The 20,806-nt window shown below is 39.5% G+C and overlaps 1 protein-coding gene across 3 annotated transcripts in view; it reads right to left on the bottom strand.

Annotated features, from left to right (window-relative positions):
- Window positions 1-20,806, bottom strand: part of aff2 (AF4/FMR2 family, member 2) — a 253,494-nt gene that overhangs the window by 65,726 nt on the left and 166,962 nt on the right. For all 3 annotated transcript variants that reach the window (XM_047353618.1, XM_047353619.1, XM_047353620.1), the window contains exon 10: window positions 11,823-11,860. In XM_047353618.1, coding sequence (XP_047209574.1) covers window positions 11,823-11,860 — 38 coding nt within the window. The remainder of the gene's footprint in view (window positions 1-11,822; window positions 11,861-20,806) is intronic.

Below are 20,806 nucleotides of genomic sequence, written 5' to 3'. Positions count from 1 at the left end.
TGAGACAGACCTTTGTGTTTTGTTTTGGTCTTCAGTGTTTTTTGTCTTGGAACTCTCATTTTTTTGTTGAATAATAAACACTGACCTTAACTGAGACCTGCATTGCTTTAGCGATCTCCTGGATGAGCTGTCAATGCACTCTTGGAGACATTCTGGTAAGCCGGCCAATCCCTGGGAAGGTTTACCAATTGTTCATGTTTTCACAGTGTTTTGGAGAAAACATGGATGTATTTATTCTCTATTGCTTTTGTTGGGATTTTATGTGCATCAAAATACCCTGCGGGAGACGGCAGAAAGAAAGCGTGCCAAGAGCTACTGAGCAGGGTCCAAGCTAGCTAGGAGCAACTCCACGTGTGGACCTGGCAAGGTGACTATAATTCCGCTAGCTTTGCTGGATCTTTAGCAATAGTGAGGAACGGAAAACCATTCACAGATGGCGAGTATGGTAAAATGTTCATGCTGGATGTAGCCAATCAACTTTTTGATGATCTTCTGAACAAAGACAAGATAATCAAACGGATACAAGACATGCCTCTTTCGGCAGAACTGTGCATGATCGTACCATCATGACGGCAAACCAAGTGGAGGAAATGCAAGTGAAGGACATACAGTATATGCAGCGCCGTTCTTTTCTCTGGCTTTGGATGAGTCAACAGACGTAAGCCATTTGTCGCAGTTCAGTGTGATTGCAAGATACGCTGCTGGTGACAAACTGTGCGAAGAAAGTCTTGCTGTTCTGCCAATAAAAGGGTCCACAAGAGGTGAGGATTTATTCAAGTCTTTCATGGAGTTTGCTGAAGACAAAAATCTACCTATGGATAAACTTTTCTCAGTGTGTACTGATGGTGCTCCGTGTATGGTGGGGAAAAACAAGGGATTTGTAGCACTTCTCCGTGAACATGAAAATAGACCCATCCTAAGTTTCCACTGCATTCTACACCAGTAGGCACTTTGTGTTCAGATGTGTGACGGGCAGCTTGGTAAAGTGATGTCCCTGGTCATTTGTGTGATCAACTTTATTGTTGCCCGAGCCTTAAATGATTGCCAGTTTAAGATATTTTATCAGCACTAGTGGCCTTTATTTATTTTTGACAGTAGACAGACAGGAAAGAGGGGTGGAGAGAGGGGGAGACATTCGGCAAATGTCGCTGGGTCCAAGACTCGAACCCGGGACTGCCGCTTCGAGGACTGTAGCCTCCGTATATGGTCGTGCGCTTAACCCCTACACCATCAGCGCCGCGCCCAAATGATTGCCAGTTTAAAACACTGCTAGATGAAGTTGGAAGTAACTTTCACGGTCTACTTTTGCACAGCAATGTGCGTTGGTTATAAAGAGGGAAGGTGCTTAGACGTTTTCCGGCTTGCCTGAACGAAATCCGGACTTTCCTTGAGATGACAGGCATAGAGCATCCTGAGCTAGCCGAAACTGAGTGGCCCCTCAAGTTTTACTATCTCGTGGATATGACTGAACATCTGAATCACCTCAACGTTAAAATGCAAGGTATTGGAAATACAGTGTTATCCCTTCAACAAGCCGTGTTTGCTTTTGAAAACAAGCTGGAGCTCTTTATCATGGATCTTGAAACAGGTCGTTTACTACATTTTGAAAAACTGAGACAATTTAAAGATGCATGCACAGTAAGTGAGCCCACTCAAAACTTTGATCTCCACCAGCTAGCTGGCTTCACATCTAGTCTCCTACAGTCATTCAAAGCACGCTTTGGAGAATTTCGTGAGCACACTCGTCTTTTTAAGTTCATCACCCATCCAAACGAGTGTTCACTAAACACAGCCGACCTGAGTTACATTCCTGGTGTTTCTGTCAGAGATTTTGAAGCAGAAGTGGCTGACCTGAAGGCCTCAGACATGTGGGTGAATAAGTTCAAGTCACTGAATGAAGATTTGGAAAGAATCGCACGACAGGAAAGTGGAGTTGGCGAGCAGGCACATGTGGACAGAAATGAAAAATCTTCAACCCGAAGACCAGCTGATTATCAAAACTTGGAACGCGCTTCGTGTCACATACTACACACTGCAGCTTGTGAGTATTGCTGTGTTGACCATGTTTGGATCTACGTATGCATGTGAGCAGTCATTCTCACATCTTAAAAACATCAAGTCCAATCTACGATCACGTTTAACGGATGAAAGCCTCAACGCTTGCATGAAGCTCAACCTCATCAAGTACCAACCAGACTACAAAGCCATCAGCAAATCCATGCAGCACCACATTAATGGTATTATAACAACATTATTTAAATTTTAAATAACTCCGAGTCAGAAAGGTTCCCTTCCCCTGATTTAAAATAATAAATTCAGAGGCTTATCATACTCACATTTAGTTGAATTCAGTCTTGAAATATGTTATATGGCTATTACTGAAATAAATTTCCAGATATTTTGCTTTCATGGCTCTCTGAGTCAAAAAGGTTCCCGACCCCTGACCTAAACTGTATTTCAACAGACCTGAGTCAAGTGAATGGGTCATTATGAGGAGGACTAGATTAGATGTCACACCTAGAAGTTCACTCTGCTGTGGAAAGAGAATGACACAACTGCAAATCTACCAAAACATATCTGTCAACACATCTAAATTGGTAGAAGAACATTAATCAGAGAAGCAGCTAATAAGGCCTGCTAACTCTAGAGGGGTTATTTTGGTCTACATATAAAACACTTCACACATTTAACTGAAAATATTGAAAACTGCTGTTCACAGATGCTCCCCATCTAATCTAATTGAGCTGGAGCTGTTTTGCAAAGAAGAGGCAAAAGTTTTGACTTCAATAACATACACTGCATTATGTTGGTGCCTGACATGAAGTCCTAAAAAAATATTGAAGTTTGTTGTAGTAATGCGACAAAATATGAAAACATTCAAGGGCAAAGACACTGTAATTCCTTATTTAGCCAGCAGGAGGTAAACATGAGGACAAATTTCTTAAAGATTTCTTCTGCTCTAAAATCCCATTGATCAGCCTCTATTGGCGATGAACTGGATTACACTCAGACAAGCCATGGCTGGAGTAGATTGTAGTGAAGGGATTTAAAGTGAAACAGTGCATGAAGGAGGATCATGCGAAAAGGTAAATACACATTCTTAAAACAAATGAGGGGAATGAAAATATGTAAAGCAGTGTAAGAGAACTGCAAAGTAAAGATGTGAACACCATCTGGACTCGGTTCATCTGTCATCTCATCATCTGCCCTCCACTTGGCAGAGCTTCCTGAGGCACAGCTGGCACCATCTCCCTCTGTCCCCCACCTCAATCACATCTTGGTGCACACTCCACCAAGTGTGTGGACAAGCCTGTTTACGCATCTATTTATGGCTGCATACAGGAATACAGCAGGTAGACTGCATCAGATAAAACAATAAAAGACAGCTCCTTATGTGGCATAACAATGTCTTTAATTCTACTTGTATAGTAAAAACACCTTTACAACCTTTATTAGGTGATGAAAGCAGGTGGGCTGAGGCATTCAGCTATGCATTCCAGGGTGTGTTTGTTTTGGGGAGTTTGCCCAGGGCAGGACTGTGGGGAAGGCTATAACAGGTTTCCATTCCTACATATGTACTTCTATGCTTCTTGGCATTGGCAGGAGTGACAGAGTTTGACAAGGTGTCTCACATTTGAACTGCTGACACATTGCACTACATACACACGACTGAGACAAGCTGCATCCCCACTGCAAGTCTCATCTTGTCTCTTTATAAGCTGCCAGCATGCCTATTGATCATAGATGTGAAAGCCTTCATCTTTGATGAAGACTCAGATGGTGTTTTCAGAAAATCTGGAGGTATAAGATCTAAAAGAAACCAACTTTATTTTTACAATATTCTGACCAAAGTTTTTAAAAAATAAACTGCCTTGTACAGTGCAATACATGTTTGTTTCCACCTCCGATACATGTGTAAAAGCCTTAATTTAAATTCAGCTCTTAATACAGAAGCATGATTTCACACTGAACAATTTAGACAAATGGATCCTTTCATTTGAGCACATTTATTCAGTGGGGAAAAAATTGAATGTCAGGTAACAAAATATACTAGTGTGTCGAAGTTGGAGATGGGCTGAAAGAATGCCTCATTACTGAAGCTTACAGGTAAACTCACACTCATGCATAACTTGGATTTTATAAATGCCTGAGTTAACTTTGGGGAAAGTTTGGAAAAAACTATTCTTCAGAGGAAGACCTGGAGTTCTGGTTCCAGAAAACAGCTAGAGATAAATAGATGAGACACCTTACTCTCAGCTTTGGACCTCATTGTGTCACCCCTCAGCCAACTGGACTGGGTCCCTTCACCTACGGTTCTGAACGTCCCGCTCATCAGCTCGGTGGATGGAGAATCTCTGCACAACATTTGTTTGACCCAGCTCCATGGTCATCTCTGCAGGAAGGCATTGGCTGTTTTCATCTCAGCACAGGTTCCTCTCTTTGCAAATCAGAGATGAATTGTAAACATCCTGAACAATGATCCTCCTGGCAGATTAAATCACTGAATGTTCCAGTGATTAAAAACAACGCAAATTAACTTTAACCAAGTGGATCCAGGCTTGGTTATTCCAACTGGACTGGGTTCTGGGTTGGTGTGTCTCAGGTGGTGAGAGGTGCATGGTGGTGTCTGTCTTCTTTCTCTCCATTTATTTCAGTCTCTGACTAACCTCTCAGAAACACAAAGAACAAGATGTTTTGCCACATTTACACTAGCTAGCCATTAGGAAAGATATATTTTCATAACTGTTTGTTTTCCTTTCCAGAGGACAGGGAATTCATAACACGCTAGATTACAACATGACTGTCTGGAACCTGTTTATTCCTAATTCAAGGCCTGAAACCTGCTTAGTCACCAAAAGTGGAACAAGGTTACATTCTACTGACTGGGTTTTATCTTTAGCAGACAAAAGATCATTACCTAAAGAGAATTACTCATGACATATGACATGTCATAGCATCATCATAGACACTAAATTTATCTAATCTTAAAAGCATATTGCTGAGAATTTAAGAGATGGCCCAGTTTATTCTAATGTAACAGGAAATTATTTTTTAACAGTCCTGATCAGAATGGTGAAGTGTTCAAGATACATTTTTGTGCATTTTTTTAACACTACAACAGTGACACACTTATTGACACCCCAAAATATTCATATAAATTAAACACAACCAAAATATTTTGTGAAGTGTACCTTACTTTTTAAAATTGATTAGAGTTTGAGGGAACATTTGATAAGTAATATATATATATATATATATATATATATATATATATATATATATATATATATATATATATATACACAGTACTGTGCAAAGGTTGCTGTAAACAAAGAATGCTTTCAAAAATGGAAGTGTTAATCATTTATTTTTATCAATCAACAAAATGCAGTGAATGACTAGAAGAGAAATCTAAATCAAATCAATACACTTGCACACAGTTTTTGAAGGAACTCGTCTGGTAGGTTGTTCCAAACATCTTGGAGAACTAACTACAGATCTTCTGTGGATGTAGACTTTCTCACATCCTTCTGTCTCTTCATGTAATCCCAGACACACTCCATGATGCTGAGATCAGGGTTCTGTGGGACCCATACCATCACTTCCAGTAAGTCTTGCTCTTTATGCTGAAGATAGTTCTTAATGACTTTGGCTATATGTTTGGGTTTACTCACTTAACATTTTGTAAATTGATAAAAATGAACAATCATCATTTGTATTTTCTTTGTTTGGAGCATTTTTTCACACCCCACCCGTCTAAAATGTACTGTGTGTTGAGGCAAGATCATTCAAACATTTAAAAATGAAAATCAGAATTTTAAACTTTACTTTACTTTAAAAAATGTAGACAACCAGTGTAGAGGGGCCAGATGAAGGATGACATGCAACAGTGCCAGCTGCAGACGAGAGCGCAAGGACAGACTCACCCCAACACAAAGTCCATTACACTAATCTGAGCTGGACAAAATAAAAGAGTGGGTCAAAGAGGTTCCTGATTAGAAAAAATATACCTTTTGCCAATCGGCTTAAACGATAAAAGACCTTACAACTGCTCTAATTTGACTGTCCAATTTAAAAGGAACTTAAAATCCAAATTGGTAACAGTTAGTTCAAAATATGCTGCAGCGGTGGACTCACAGGGGCCACTTGGTCCAAACACTATCACATTTGTTTTCTTTTCATTTTTTAGTATTACCACAGCTGTGGACCAAAGATTTTCTGAAAGAAAATAAAATTAAACAAAATTTGTTTTCTTCAACTTCCCAGACACTATGATGTCCTGATTTATCACATAAAATGCCAATAAAATACTATATTAAAGACAAAAATGCAAAAAAAGTCCAAGAATTATGAATACTTTTGCAAGACACAGGCCAACTGGTTTACCTCCTCTGGTCAGAAATTATTCACACATTAAATAGAGTATATGTCATAGTTCAATTTTAGAGGTGGACCAGAGATGCAGGACGAGCAGAGACCGTTGGTGAGATGATTATTCTTTAATAAGACGAGCCAACTTACAATTACCCATGCAGGTTTCACAAAGATCCAAAGTAACACGTTCATCAAAAAACAGTCCTGGTTTCTGGATCGCAGGATAAACCTCAACTTAGTAGGAACAGACGGACTACATAGACTAACTTAGATCGAACCAAATTAGACTAACGACACCGCATGGGACAAAGGACAAAGACGAACTGAAATACAGACAAAGGTAGGCATGGCCCAATAGGGCAGATAATCAGGGGAAAACAGACACAGGTGTGGAGCAGGCATGTGGGAAGACAGAGGGGCAGGTGAACCAGATCGGGATAAACGAGGAGATGAGAAGTCCGACAAGACAAACAGTAAACAAAACCCAGCGACCGGAAACACAGGGAGAAAACTGATCTAAAAACACAGTAAACAGAACAGGACCTAGAAAATAAAACACCAGAAACGAGGACTCAAAACTAACCACACTAAAAACAGCCAAAATCCCCAGACTAAAATATAAACAAATATCAAACCAAAAACACACACTATGACAGTATACCTCCAAAAACCAAAAGGGAAGTCTAACTGCCCTCTGTTCAGACATGAAGGATTTATTCTGACCACAGAATTAATCATATATGAGAGCAGCAGAGTTGAGAAAGAGAGCAGTTATTAGCAGAACAAATTAGGCCAATTTCTAACTATACATAGATTCCTCCTCTGCAACCAAAGCCGTTCCATATGCTCCTCTACGAAGCACAGACCTGGCAGCCTTCATCAGCAACCTGTATTCATATCAGATCCTGAATGCAAGCACATTCATCTTGAGCTTTACTTTATCTGAGCAATCAATCTGCTGATGTCTGAGCAGGTTTGCGTTACTGTTTATGTCAGTTAGGAAAAATCCTAAAAAACCCAGCAGTTCTGCAATGCTCTCAGTGTAATAACAATAAGTCTAAAAAGACAAATCCCTGTCACTGTAGGCAGTTTCCCTCAACAATACAATCAAAGATGCACAGGGAATATAATGGAGCTGAAAGAGAAGACAGCAGAACGATAATAAAAAGATCATGGTAGTGTGATAACAGGTTGGGTATGTATGTGTAAGTCTGTGTGTTGCAGCTGGTTAATGATTGGTGTATGGATGAGCCTGTAAGAGTTGGATTAAAATAGGGATGTGTGTTTGTAAAGGTGGTGTAAGAATTGTGGGTTAAACAGTGAGTGCTGCCTTCCATGGGGGATATAGCCAGTGGATCGCTTGCAGCATCTCCAGCCCCAGAGTCCCTGGAGTGTGTGAGTGTGTGTGCTGCTCAGTAGATTGGGCTGCAGAGTGAATGGGCTCATTAGCGGTAGCAGAGTAACACATGGCCTGGGGCACACACAGACACCCAGCACACACACTTTCTCTCTATAACCACCCTACTCCCCCCCATCCACACACACACACACACACACACACACACACACACACACACACACACACACACACACACACACACACACACTCCAGACTGGCATACTGATGCCTTAAGCCTGTAAACACAGATCGCCTCATTTATTTAAAAAAATCTGGATATTCTGATCAGTCAAGCTTAAAAAAACTGCCAAGGAAAAAAAGAAAATAAAAGAAATCATCTGTGCACGTTTACCAAATCATCAGTTTGCACAATTCATCCACAGTTGAGATCCATGGTGATAATAAAGTAGGTGATGTTTTCTACCAGATATTAACACCTAACAAGAAGATAATCATAAGTTGCCCACACAGCACTGAATGTTTAACATGAAGGGTTTCACCGCCAGCAGATAAGTTGTTAATAATGACACTGCAACTTCTGCTGTCTCCTGCAGAAGTTTCCTCCAAAGTTTTTCCACATATGTAACATTTATCCTGGATAATTCAACTCAGAATAAAAGAAAAATAAAAGAAGGTTCAATAACCTGATTGAATAAGTTTGCACACCACTTTTATTTTCTTCTCATGAAATTATTCTTTTTTTTGTTCTGTGATGTTATATGTGTTGTGTCAATCTGCGATATTTTTATATTTTTGTTAAGTTTTGACATGTTTTTTTTTTATTTCCACCATTACTATATTTACGTGCCACCAAAATCTTGGTGTAGCAAACAATGACAAACATCCTGTTGTTCTTATGTACATATAAAATAATATCTGTCCATCTGATCGTCTGTCAATCAAAAAATATTTATTATGAAATTAATCATTTCCTGTTGTTCCTTAAAAGCCAATAAGATTCGACTGCAGCTGCACTACTCTGTTGGAGTTCAATTAAAAGTGCTGTAATGCCCAGGCTGCACCACCAGGTGGAAATCATGTCATCATTAGCTACACCAAAATTCAAAAGAACAACATTGGAAACATGACTAAATATTGTTGGCTTATAGTGTAGCTTAATGGAAACTGTGTCAAAGATAGATGTAAAATAACTCATAAAACCTGACCCACTGTTGTCTAGGAATGTGCAAAGTAGGCCTATTCGTCATAATTTTTCCAAATCTCCACATATTTATTTCACAAGTAGAGCCCGGAATTTCTCAAATCTCCACTTGGGAAACTGTTTTTAAGAATCAAATAATTATATCGTTTTGTGTATCAAAAATGTCGAAATCACCTTATTTTGCAGAGTCAAAAAAATTATCCTGCGAGGTCAAGCTGCTTAACAAGGTGTTTGGTGTCAATGTGCCATCTTTCTAGGAGAACTGTTCTGTTTCTCATTGACTTCTGTAATAAAAAAAGCTATGTTGTCTTCACTTACATAACTACAGCACAGTCACAGCAGATGAGCTACAGGTTGCATATAGCAGCCGTACCATGCTATATGCAATGTAAGATAATAAAGCATTTTGACTTTAAATTTGTTTTTGTCTTACAAAGGATGTAGAATTTCTGGTCCTGATATACAGGTCCTTCTCAAAATATTAGCATATTGTGATAAAGTTCATTATTTTCCATAATGTCATGATGAAAATTTAACATTCATATATTTTAGATTCATTGCACACTAACTGAAATATTTCAGGTCTTTTATTGTCTTAATACGGATGATTTTGGCATACAGCTCATTAAAACCCACAATTCCTATCTCACAAAATTAGCATATTTCATCCGACCAATAAAAGAAAAGTGTTTTTAATACAAAAAACGTCAACCTTCAAATAATCATGTACAGTTATGCACTCAATACTTGGTCGGGAATCCTTTTGCAGAAATGACTGCTTCAATGCGGCGTGGCACGGAGGCAATCAGCCTGTGGCACTGCTGAGGTCTTATGGAGGCCCAGGATGCTTCGATAGCGGCCTTTAGCTCATCCAGAGTGTTGGGTCTTGAGTCTCTCAACGTTCTCTTCACAATATCCCACAGATTCTCTATGGGGTTCAGGTCAGGAGAGTTGGCAGGCCAATTGAGCACAGTGATACCATGGTCAGTAAACCATTTACCAGTGGTTTTGGCACTGTGAGCAGGTGCCAGGTCATGCTGAAAAATGAAATCTTCATCTCCATAAAGCTTTTCAGCAGATGGAAGCATGAAGTGCTCCAAAATCTCCTGATAGCTAGCTGCATTGACCCTGCCCTTGATAAAACACAGTGGACCAACACCAGCAGCTGACACGGCACCCCAGACCATCACTGACTGTGGGTACTTGACACTGGACTTCTGGCATTTTGGCATTTCCTTCTCCCCAGTCTTCCTCCAGACTCTGGCACCTTGATTTCCGAATGACATGCAGAATTTGCTTTCATCCGAAAAAAGTACTTTGGACCACTGAGCAACAGTCCAGTGCTGCTTCTCTGTAGCCCAGGTCAGGCGCTTCTGCCGCTGTTTCTGGTTCAAAAGTGGCTTGACCTGGGGAATGCGGCACCTGTAGCCCATTTCCTGCACACGCCTGTGCACGGTGGCTCTGGATGTTTCTACTCCAGACTCAGTCCACTGCTTCCGCAGGTCCCCCAAGGTCTGGAATCGGCCCTTCTCCACAATCTTCCTCAGGGTCCGGTCACCTCTTCTCGTTGTGCAGCGTTTTCTGCCACACTTTTTCCTTCCCACAGACTTCCCACTGAGGTGCCTTGATACAGCACTCTGGGAACAGCCTATTCGTTCAGAAATTTCTTTCTGTGTCTTACCCTCTTGCTTGAGGGTGTCAATAGTGGCCTTCTGGACAGCAGTCAGGTCGGCAGTCTTACCCATGATTGGGGTTTTGAGTGATGAACCAGGCTGGGAGTTTTAAAGGCCTCAGGAATCTTTTGCAGGTGTTTAGAGTTAACTCGTTGATTCAGATGATTAGGTTCATAGCTCGTTTAGAGACTCTTTTAATGATATGCTAATTTAGTGAGATAGGAATTTTGGGTTTTCATGAGCTGTATGCCAAAATCATCCGTATTAAGACAATAAAAGACCTGAAATATTTCAGTTAGTGTGCAATGAATCTAAAATATATGAATGTTAAATTTTCATCATGACATTATGGAAAATAATGAACTTTATCACAATATGCTAATATTTTGAGAAGGACCTGTAAAGCGTGTTAGTACTGACTGCTGTTTTGTTTCAACCACCCTTGCCTGCTCCTTATAATAGTACGTGACACACGTTAATGTCATTAATATTGCTTCTTTTAATTGTATCATTATTAAATTTAATAAATGTAACAAAATCAAAATAACAACACCATCCTTATGGCAGATAAATTATTATCTGCCATGAACTGACTAAAGAGCAGACAGATTATATATGCAGAGAAACTCCCCAAAACATCAAAAGCTATCACAAATACTCAGCATGTCAGATGTCTGCAGCCTAAAAGCGAGTATTACAGAGCTGAGAGTCTCAGTGCAGGCTGCTCACTGGGGTTATCAGGTGGTCACCTGTCATCACAGATGCTTCAGTCAATTACATCTTCTTCACCTCTCCAGACTGTAACTGCAGTTACACAACCTTGAAATATTACAAACGCTAAAAATGAACAACCTCAAGTAAGCTTACATCTGTTTCATCTTTTGGATTTAACTTAACATCTACACACACCACCGTGATTGGCTGTCTAATGTTCTACAGTCATTGTGACCTTAACCTTACATTAAAGAAAAGTCCACGCATTCGTCAAGGACTGACCAATGCAATTGAGTGTTTCGGTCCAGATAACATTTATTTATAGCTTATTTTCTTGGCTGTAACAACTTGTCCTAATTCAAACCAAATGTGGTCTTCACTTACATTTCTCTCAGCCAAAACACAAAGCAACACAACAGATTTCAGTGGGTAAAAAAGCTTCACAATCAACATAAATACATCCCAGTCTCCCATCACAGAGCGGGACTTTTTGTCTTACCTCAGTGCTGCGCCTCTGGCTTTGGTCTTGTCAGACACCTGTCAGGACAGAGACACAGAAACAGAGGTTTACATATTCAGGCCCAGCAACTGGCTTTGTTTTTATGTCTGACTGACACAGTTATTCCAGTATAAACAGCAAGGACATTGATCATTTAGTGTTTTAGTTTAAAGTACCTGTCAGTAATAAACTTGTGAAGAAGATTGGCTGAAAATTACAATTGGCTACTTGTAAAGAACGATTCCAACGAGAGCAGTATAATAAAATAATTAACCCTAAAACAGCTACAGTTGTGCACAAGGAACTATAGTACTTTATGCTAACACATAAAGGCCTTTGCAGGATTTTAAAGTTTTTCTCATTTTTGTCACATTACAATTGAAACTTCTATTTTTTTTAACTTGCAGCTAAACCAACAGAAAGTAGTCCACAGCTGTCAAGTTTAAAGAAAATCACACATGGCTTCTAATTTTTTTTTCTACAAATAAAAAACTCAAACGTATGGCCAATTACAACCACAATTACTTTGTTGTACAGTATGTCTCAACAGGTGGACATCTCAAACAGGTTTTCTCTCGGTTTTGTCTTATATTTAGCTCATTAATCTTCCCATCATTTCTGACCAGCATCCCAGTCAATGTTGAGGGAAAGTGTTCTCAAATTATGATACTGCCACTACCAGGTTTCACTGTGGGGGTCGTGTGTTCAGGATAATGTGTCGATTTGAACATTGGCCAAAATGTTAATATGCTGTGTCCACTACGTGGTCTGTGGCAAACTGCCAAGAGGACTTCTGATGGATTTCTTTCAACAGTGGATTGCTATTCCAAGAACAGATTTGTGGAGTGGACGACTGATAGTTGATAGTTGTCAACTGGTAACAATCTTTAAATCCATCCAGGCTCCCACAGAGTTTGGCATACTTGACTCAGTGGCCATCTGGGTGGACGCAAAGCCGACATTTGCCGGACATGTCGGCGCAAAGCAAAGTACACCGTTGTCACACAATTAACTGCTCTGTGGGAAAAAGTCTGGCACTACAGTGTCACTGCCACACGCTGCGGCACACTGTCAGGGAAATATTCCCCCTCTTCATTCTCTAGTGTGATGTAATGATCATTTAAACCACCTTCTTTTCTTTTGTTTTTCCGCACCACTCACAGTATGCCCAACTCTGTGGGAGCCAAACTTCACCACAACCGGGCCTGTCTAATGTGTTCCTTGGTCTTTCATGATGCTGTTTGTTCACTAATATTCTCTAATAAAACTTTGAGGCCTTCAAAGTGCGTCTGGATTTACACATAGAATAAATTACACACAGGTGGACTCTATTAAGTAATTAGATGACTTTTGAAGACAATTGGCAGGTCTGGATTTTATTTAGGGATATCGGAGTAAAGCGAGCTGAATGTTGTTTGTTAAGAGTAAAGCAGCTTAATGTATTTGAATTGCAGTCGCCATAACAGTATCAGTGTGTGCAATGTTGCAATCTGCTGCTTGAATGCAATATCTGGTAAGATATTATACTTAAAGTGTCATGCATTCAAACTTTGTAACATATTGGCCCAGACAGACTCTAACCGACGCTGATGCCCACTCCTGATTTATATTTTTATTGACTGAGATGCTAAAGTGCATGCATAAAGCCTGCCACTAAGTCAGCTTAGTATCATCTTAAAAACATCGCCAGAATAAAGGGTTTCCTGTCAAAACAGGACAGAGAAAAACTGGTACATGCCTTTGTCTTCAGTAGGTTAGAATACTGCAACAATATCTGGGTTAGGGTTAGTCTCTGTAAAGTCTCTTGTCTCTGTAAAAAATCAATTATCCAAAATGCTGTTGCCAGAGTCCTGACTTACACCAGGGAATTGGTTCCTATTACACCAGTTCTTAAATCACTGCACTGGCTCCCTGTTTGTCAAAGAATAGATTTTAACATTCTGCTATTCGTCTTTAAAGCATTAATAGGTATCGGGCCGAAATACCTGTTTTGAGTTGTTTGTCTAGTATGAACCACGTACACCCCACCCCGCAGGTCTTCATAGACCTGCTTATTTAGGGTTCCCAGAGCAAGAAGTAAACAAGCTGAGGCAGCATTTAGTTTCTATTCTCCTCAGCTCTGGAATAAACTTCCTAAAAACCTGAGATGTGCAGAAACTGTTGGTTCCTTTAAATCAGGACTGAAAACATTGTTGTTTAAAGAAGCTTTTGATCAAAGAATCTGAATAATGAACTGTTTAAAACATTTGTTTCTTTTACGCCATTTATATTTGTATTTTAACATCTTTTTATTTTATTCAATGCTTTCATGTTTATGCATTGTTACTAGAATTGTCTTTCCTTTTATTTCCAGTAAAGCTTTCTGGATTGCCGTGTGCATGAATGCTGCTACATAAATAAACGTGTCTTGCTTTGCGTTGCCTTAAGGAAAGACGGAAGTTAGAAAAATGAAGGTTAATTTCAATGGATATTGTCAATTGTAACCACTAGTATCGCAATTTTGCGTTTTCTTGATATCATGTGGCCCTGGTAAAAATGCTGAATATTGTCCCGTGCAAAATGCAGCCGACGGCAGGGTTTATTTCCTGAAACAGCTCTCATGTCACTGCAAGTCTTTACATCCCTCTCCTCTCACAAGACAGATTTCTTTCCACCCTACCAAAAACAATGTATAATTTTCAATCCAAGTATGTAAGGCTTTGTGTTGGTCTATCCCATAATATCTCAGTGAAATACATTGAAGTTTTTGGTTAACATAAGAAAATGAGAAAAAGCTCAAGGGGTATGAATACATTTGCAAGGCACTATACAGTAGACTAATTGTAATAGCATAGAACTGGGAAATCATAGGAGACCTGTTAAATGGTGCTAGTTTGGGCATTAGTGGTTTGAAACAGACGTTTCACACAAAAGATGAAAGAAGACTGATTGTAATATAAATTACAACGCAGTGACACTAATCTGTGTTTTTTTAGTTGTGGGTATTTATAGAGAAAACTGATTTTAACAAGGACTACAAATAAAAGCAATATAATTTGGCTTAGTTTGTTAGATATACACAACAAATCCAATTTAAATGATAGACATGATAGACATCTCCTCTCCTCTCCTCTCCTCTCCTCTCCTCTCCTCTCCTCTCCTCTCCTCTCCTCTCCTCTCCTCTCCTCTCCTCTCCTCTCCTGTTTATATTTCCATTCAACTTTTCAGGAAAAGAATAGGGTGATTATGTTTGGCAGGGAAGCCCTTCTTCCTCACCATATTCCCCTCCCTCCCCTACCTGTCATGCAATTCTATACATCAATTACAAAAACAAAGCAGAAGGGAACCGAACAAACAAAAGAAACCCAATTTCTCCAAATGTGAAACCAGTAATTTTGCTGCAAGCAGCGTTACTCAGCAATTAAAATGAATAACTCAAAACCAGAAAATGGACATTTTCCTTTTTCCAGCTTGTTGTTTCCTGCCCTCTCTAGGAATAAGGTGATTAACTGAGCCAGTGAAGTTTCTGGGGGATCAATGCGGAGCTGCAGGCTACAACAACAAACCTCCTCAGATCTTTGGCTTTTCAGACTGGAGGAAGGCTAGCGGAGAAGATCTATGTGTGAATATATTACCCAGCTGGTGGCTTGGCTCGGATTTAAATAAAGCACAACCCAACCAGAGTTTAGACACAGAATCTCTGCTATCACTGAACGGCTGGATGTGTTGTACCTTACAAAAAGAACAAGATTTGGCAGAGACAGAGGAAAAAAGAGAGCTTAAAGCGCTACAAGGCCAATACGATTTCCTATTTTTATGTGGGTGCCAGACGTCCCAGTGTTTCACAGCAGGCCTGGCAGTGCAGACCTAACAAGATGCCTACAACATATTTAACAGAAACCAGACAATAATTTTGTTGCTTGTCATCATGGTTTGTTTTGCATGAGAGATTCTATAAAGCAGCACTAACACCTGAACACTGAGGATGAATCTGTTCTCCTGATGCAATGCTTGCCCTTGAGTTGCCTGGCTGAAAGTACAACAGCAACTGAATCATCACTTTCAGAAATCTCCACATTTCAGGAAATGTTCATTGCCAGCCAATTGGATTTGAGATGATTTGTCACCTGAACATTTCCAATGGTGTGTTGCTTAACCTTTTGCTGCCAAAACAGTGCTGACCTGTTTAGACTGAGGTCTGTGGAATTGGGAGGCCAAGCCAATGCCTGATCCTTCTAAAATCATTCCTGAACCTTTTTGTTTGTGGCAGGGTGCAGTATCCTACTGAAAGAGGCCAAAACTATGTTTCCATGAAAGAGTGAATGTGGTTCTGCAACAAAGTGAAACATATGAAATCAGATCCAGATGGATGGCCAAGGTTTCCCAGCGGAATATTGCCTAAAGCTTCACACTACCTGCAGTGGGCTACCGTCTTCCAATAGTGCATCCATGTGCCTTGTGTTCCCCAAATAAGCAATGCATTGCACCTAACTATCTATTTAATGTAAAAGAAAACATGATTCATCAGATAAGGATGTTTCCATTGCTCCTTGGTCCAGTTCTGCCCTCGTTGGTGCTTTAGATGTTGGACAGGGTTTAGCATAGAGACCCTGATTGGTCTGCAGCTATGTAGCCCCATGCATAATAAACTGATGTTGTGAAACCTTTCTCTCAGAACCAGCATGAACTTCTATAACAGATGACTGGTCTGTTGGACCCTGCCAACCAGTCTACAGAACTTACAAACCATGGTTTACCACTGTGCCTTTTTTTAGACCACCTCTGATTGACAATAATCCCCACAGACCAGGAACAATCAACAAGAGCTGCAGGAGATGCTCTGACCCAGTTGTGTAGTAATCACAATTTGGGTCTTTTCAAACTGGGTTAAATCCTTACGCTTGGTCATTTTTCCTGCTTCTAACACCTGATAGGCAAGAATGTTAACTTGCTGCTAGCACGTGGCATAATGAACAGATAACCAGTATTACTCACTTACATCTGATAGGTGTATTCTGGAATGTGATCAGAAACAATATTATTTAAACTTGTCTGTAACAGAAAAGAATCACCAACAACCGCTCGCACAGCAAAACATAGAGTATGTACTATTTATTAGAGGTGTAACGTGATGTTAAAACTGAGTGGCATTTCTTGTCAAATGGAAATCTGTCTTCAAAGAGTTATCTAGTTCTTGCTGGAATGTGAATGATGTAGTCTTGATACCCTGTTTCTATGTCTGAAATTATTATTTAGAAGGAAGAAAGGAATTAGTTCTCCAGCTGCCCTGGTGTTATACCGCAGTTAGTTAATGAAGGCAGCTTGACCAGTGGGTCACAATGCTTGTTATCAAGTGTTGTGGGAATACATCAACTGGTTGATGTATTCCCACAACAAGCTTCTGACTATTGCTAAACTAAATGTTGCAAAGGACTTGAGACTGGGTGGAGATTTAAGACCCTAAACATACAGCCATCGCTACAACAGGATGGTTTAGGTCAAAGTGTATTTATGTGTTAGAATGGACCAATAAAGGTTTAGACATAAGTCCAAATGAGAATCTTTGGCATCCATCCATCCATCCATCCATCCATCCATCCATCCATCCATCCATCCATCCATCCATCCATCCATCCATCCATCCATCCATCCATCCATCCATCCATCCATCCATCCATCCATCCATTCATCCATCCATCCATCCATCCATTGTGTGAGAGGGTACACCCTGAACAGATTGCCAGTTCATAACAGGGCAACACAGACACACAAGGCAAACAACCAAACACGCACGTACCTTAAGGGCAATCTAGACAGAACAATTAATCTAAAAGTTATGTTTTAGATGCATGCATTCACTGGGAGAACATGCAACCTCCATACAGAAAGAGTCCAGGACCTATTTGCTACAAGGCAGCAGTGCTAACTACTGCACACTGTGCATAAAATATTCTCAAGTTCAAAATCTAAAAATGCTACATTACTCCAAATATTTTTTTTAACAGAATTTTTTTCATTTGTTTTTAAGACAAATATCTGCATCTACAATGGAGATTTCAGTCAAAAACACTGTAGTACCTACATAAACATTAACTTCAGTAAAATAAAAATGGAACTTTTAAAAATAACAACCTTTAAGCAGGTATTGAATGTACTTTCCATTGAGCCCATATTTCTGTATTAAAATGTGTTTTTACTGGTCTGATGTAATATTCTAATCTTAAATATCATGTCCTCAATAGCTGTGAGCATCATAATTAACAGAAAAAAAGCTTGAAAACATCAGTCTGTGTGGAATTAGTTTTTATATTGCATTTCACGTAATGAACTGAGTTAATAATTAAAAACAATAATTAACAAAAAGTTAAAAATTAAAAAACAATGTTTTCTGGAAACTAGTGTGATCTGTGAAGTGCTTATATAAGTTGGGATATTTTTTCCCAGTCTGGAATTTACCTAGAGATTTAAACCCCAGAGAGACTACAGACTTCCTAAGGGTGGGGAAATAAATGACCTAACAGGTTCACAGCCATGCTCAGATAATCATTCTACTATTTAATGACCAAAACTTTAAGGGATCTTTTTTGTTTTAGTATTAATACAATATGTGAATTTTATTGATTTCAATTTGTTTTTGTAGAGCCAATTCACAACAAGTGTTAACTCAAAGCACTTTACAAGACAAGCAGGTGTAATATTTTCCAATCCAATCAAATCCAATACAAATTCAGATCCTGTTACATACAGTTCAGTTTAATCCAAATTTATCATACCATTTCCAGTTGGTAAAAACGCATCCTTCTAAGGAAGTCGGACCAACTGCATTGAGTTATTGACTTTGCATCAATCCCTCAATTAAGCAAGCATGTGCTGACAATGAAATGGTACGATGCTGGGTATTGTACAATTTATCTGAAGAGAACAACACTTTAGAAAAAAATCTTCCTTATACATTGCTGGATGTATTTGTGCTGCAGTAATACCACAAATAGGAATTTTATGAAACTGGGCAGAAAAACCCAGTTCAACATCTGCTGTGTTTTTCTGACGTGACAGTCTGGCTCCTGGTCAGAAAATCCATTTGCCAATAACCTCATTTTGTAGCATGTGTTGCTGTTTTATCCCATCCTACTTCCATTTTGTACTTGTAAACAAACCATTTCATCTCCATGTACAAAAAAACTGTTGCATCTCAGTTTTGTTTTTCTATGTAGGCCAATATATTCACCAATTATGGCAGTAAACAATCCTACTAATGCTCAAACATCACATATAATTAAATCCAAGTATACATTATTTTCTGAAGACTTTTCATTACACCCTACTTCACTTTTTAAGTCATAAAACTATCTTTACATTAGACTAATTAAAAAAAAACAACAAAAGAAGAGACGTGTCCCTGGAAAAACTAATGAGGTGAAATGTTAACTCTAAGATTTAAGCCAAGTAAAAAGTATAGTTACTTGACCAAATTGGCTGTCTATAGTTATAATACAGGTCCTTCTCAAAATATTAGCATATTGTGATAAAGTTCATTATTTTCCATAATGTAATGATGAAAATTTAACATTCATATATTTTAGATTCATTGCACACTAACTGAAATATTTCAGGTCTTTTATTGTCTTAATACGGATGATTTTGGCATACAGCTCATGAAAACCCAAAATTCCTATCTCACAAAATTAGCATATCATTAAAAGGGTCTCTAAACGAGCTATGAACCTAATCATCTGAATCAACGAGTTAACTCTAAACACCTGCAAAAGATTCCTGAGGCCTTTAAAACTCCCAGCCTGGTTCATCACTCAAAACCCCAATCATGGGTAAGACTGCCGACCTGACTGCTGTCCAGAAGGCCACTATTGACACCCTCAAGCAAGAGGGTAAGACACAGAAAGAAATTTCTGAACGAATAGGCTGTTCCCAAGTGCTGTATCAAGGCACCTCAGTGGGAAGTCTGTGGGAAGGAAAAAGTGTGGCAGAAAACGCTGCACAACGAGAAGAGGTGACCGGACCCTGAGGAAGATTGTGGAGAAGGGCCGATTCCGCAGGTCCCCCAAGGTCTGGAATCGGCCCTTCTCCACAATCTTCCTCAGGGTCCGGTCACCTCTTCTCGTTGTGCAGCGTTTTCTGCCACACTTTTTCCTTCCCACAGACTTCCCACTGAGGTGCCTTGATACAGCACTCTGGGAACAGCCTATTCGTTCAGAAGTTTCTTTCTGTGTCTTACCCTCTTGCTTGAGGGTGTCAATAGTGGCCTTCTGGACAGCAGTCAGGTCGGCAGTCTTACCCATGATTGGGGTTTTGAGTGATGAACCAGGCTGGGAGTTTTAAAGGCCTCAGGAATCTTTTGCAGGTGTTTAGAGTTAACTCGTTGATTCAGATGATTAGGTTCATAGCTCGTTTAGAGACCCTTTTAATGATATGCTAATTTTGAGAGATAGGAATTTTGGGTTTTCATGAGCTGTATGCCAAAATCATCCGTATTAAGACAATAAAAGACCTGAAATATTTCAGTTAGTGTGCAATGAATCTAAAATATATGAATGTTAAATTTTCATCATGACATTATGGAAAATAATTAACTTTATCACAATATGCTAATATTTTGAGAAGGACCTGTACAGAATGTAGTAGAATCAGAATTTGCTTTATCGCCAAGTTTCTACAGACAAGGAATTTGACTCCGGTACACTTTGTTCTCAATAATAAAGAATTTCTTTTTAAATGAACATGTATACACAATTGACTTTACAATAGAATACAACGTGAAATCAGTCCAAGTATGCATGGTGTTGTTCTGGACTGTCAAGTGTTCATCAGAGAAACAGCCTGGGGGAAGAAACTGTCTCTGTGGCAGCTAGTTTTAGCAGACAGCGCTCTGTAATGCCACCTGAAGGTAAAAGCCTAAACAGTTTGCATGCAGGGTGTGTGGGATCTGTAGAGATTTTAGCTGTGTAAGTCCTGGATAGAGGGAAGGTCAGCTGAATTATGGCAGCGTT

This window comes from Girardinichthys multiradiatus, chromosome 23 (assembly GCF_021462225.1).
Source record: "Girardinichthys multiradiatus isolate DD_20200921_A chromosome 23, DD_fGirMul_XY1, whole genome shotgun sequence".
Taxonomy (NCBI): Eukaryota; Metazoa; Chordata; class Actinopteri; order Cyprinodontiformes; family Goodeidae; genus Girardinichthys; species Girardinichthys multiradiatus.
The sequence above is the reverse complement of the archived record's forward strand: the minus strand, read 5'-3'. Positions and strand labels throughout refer to the sequence as shown.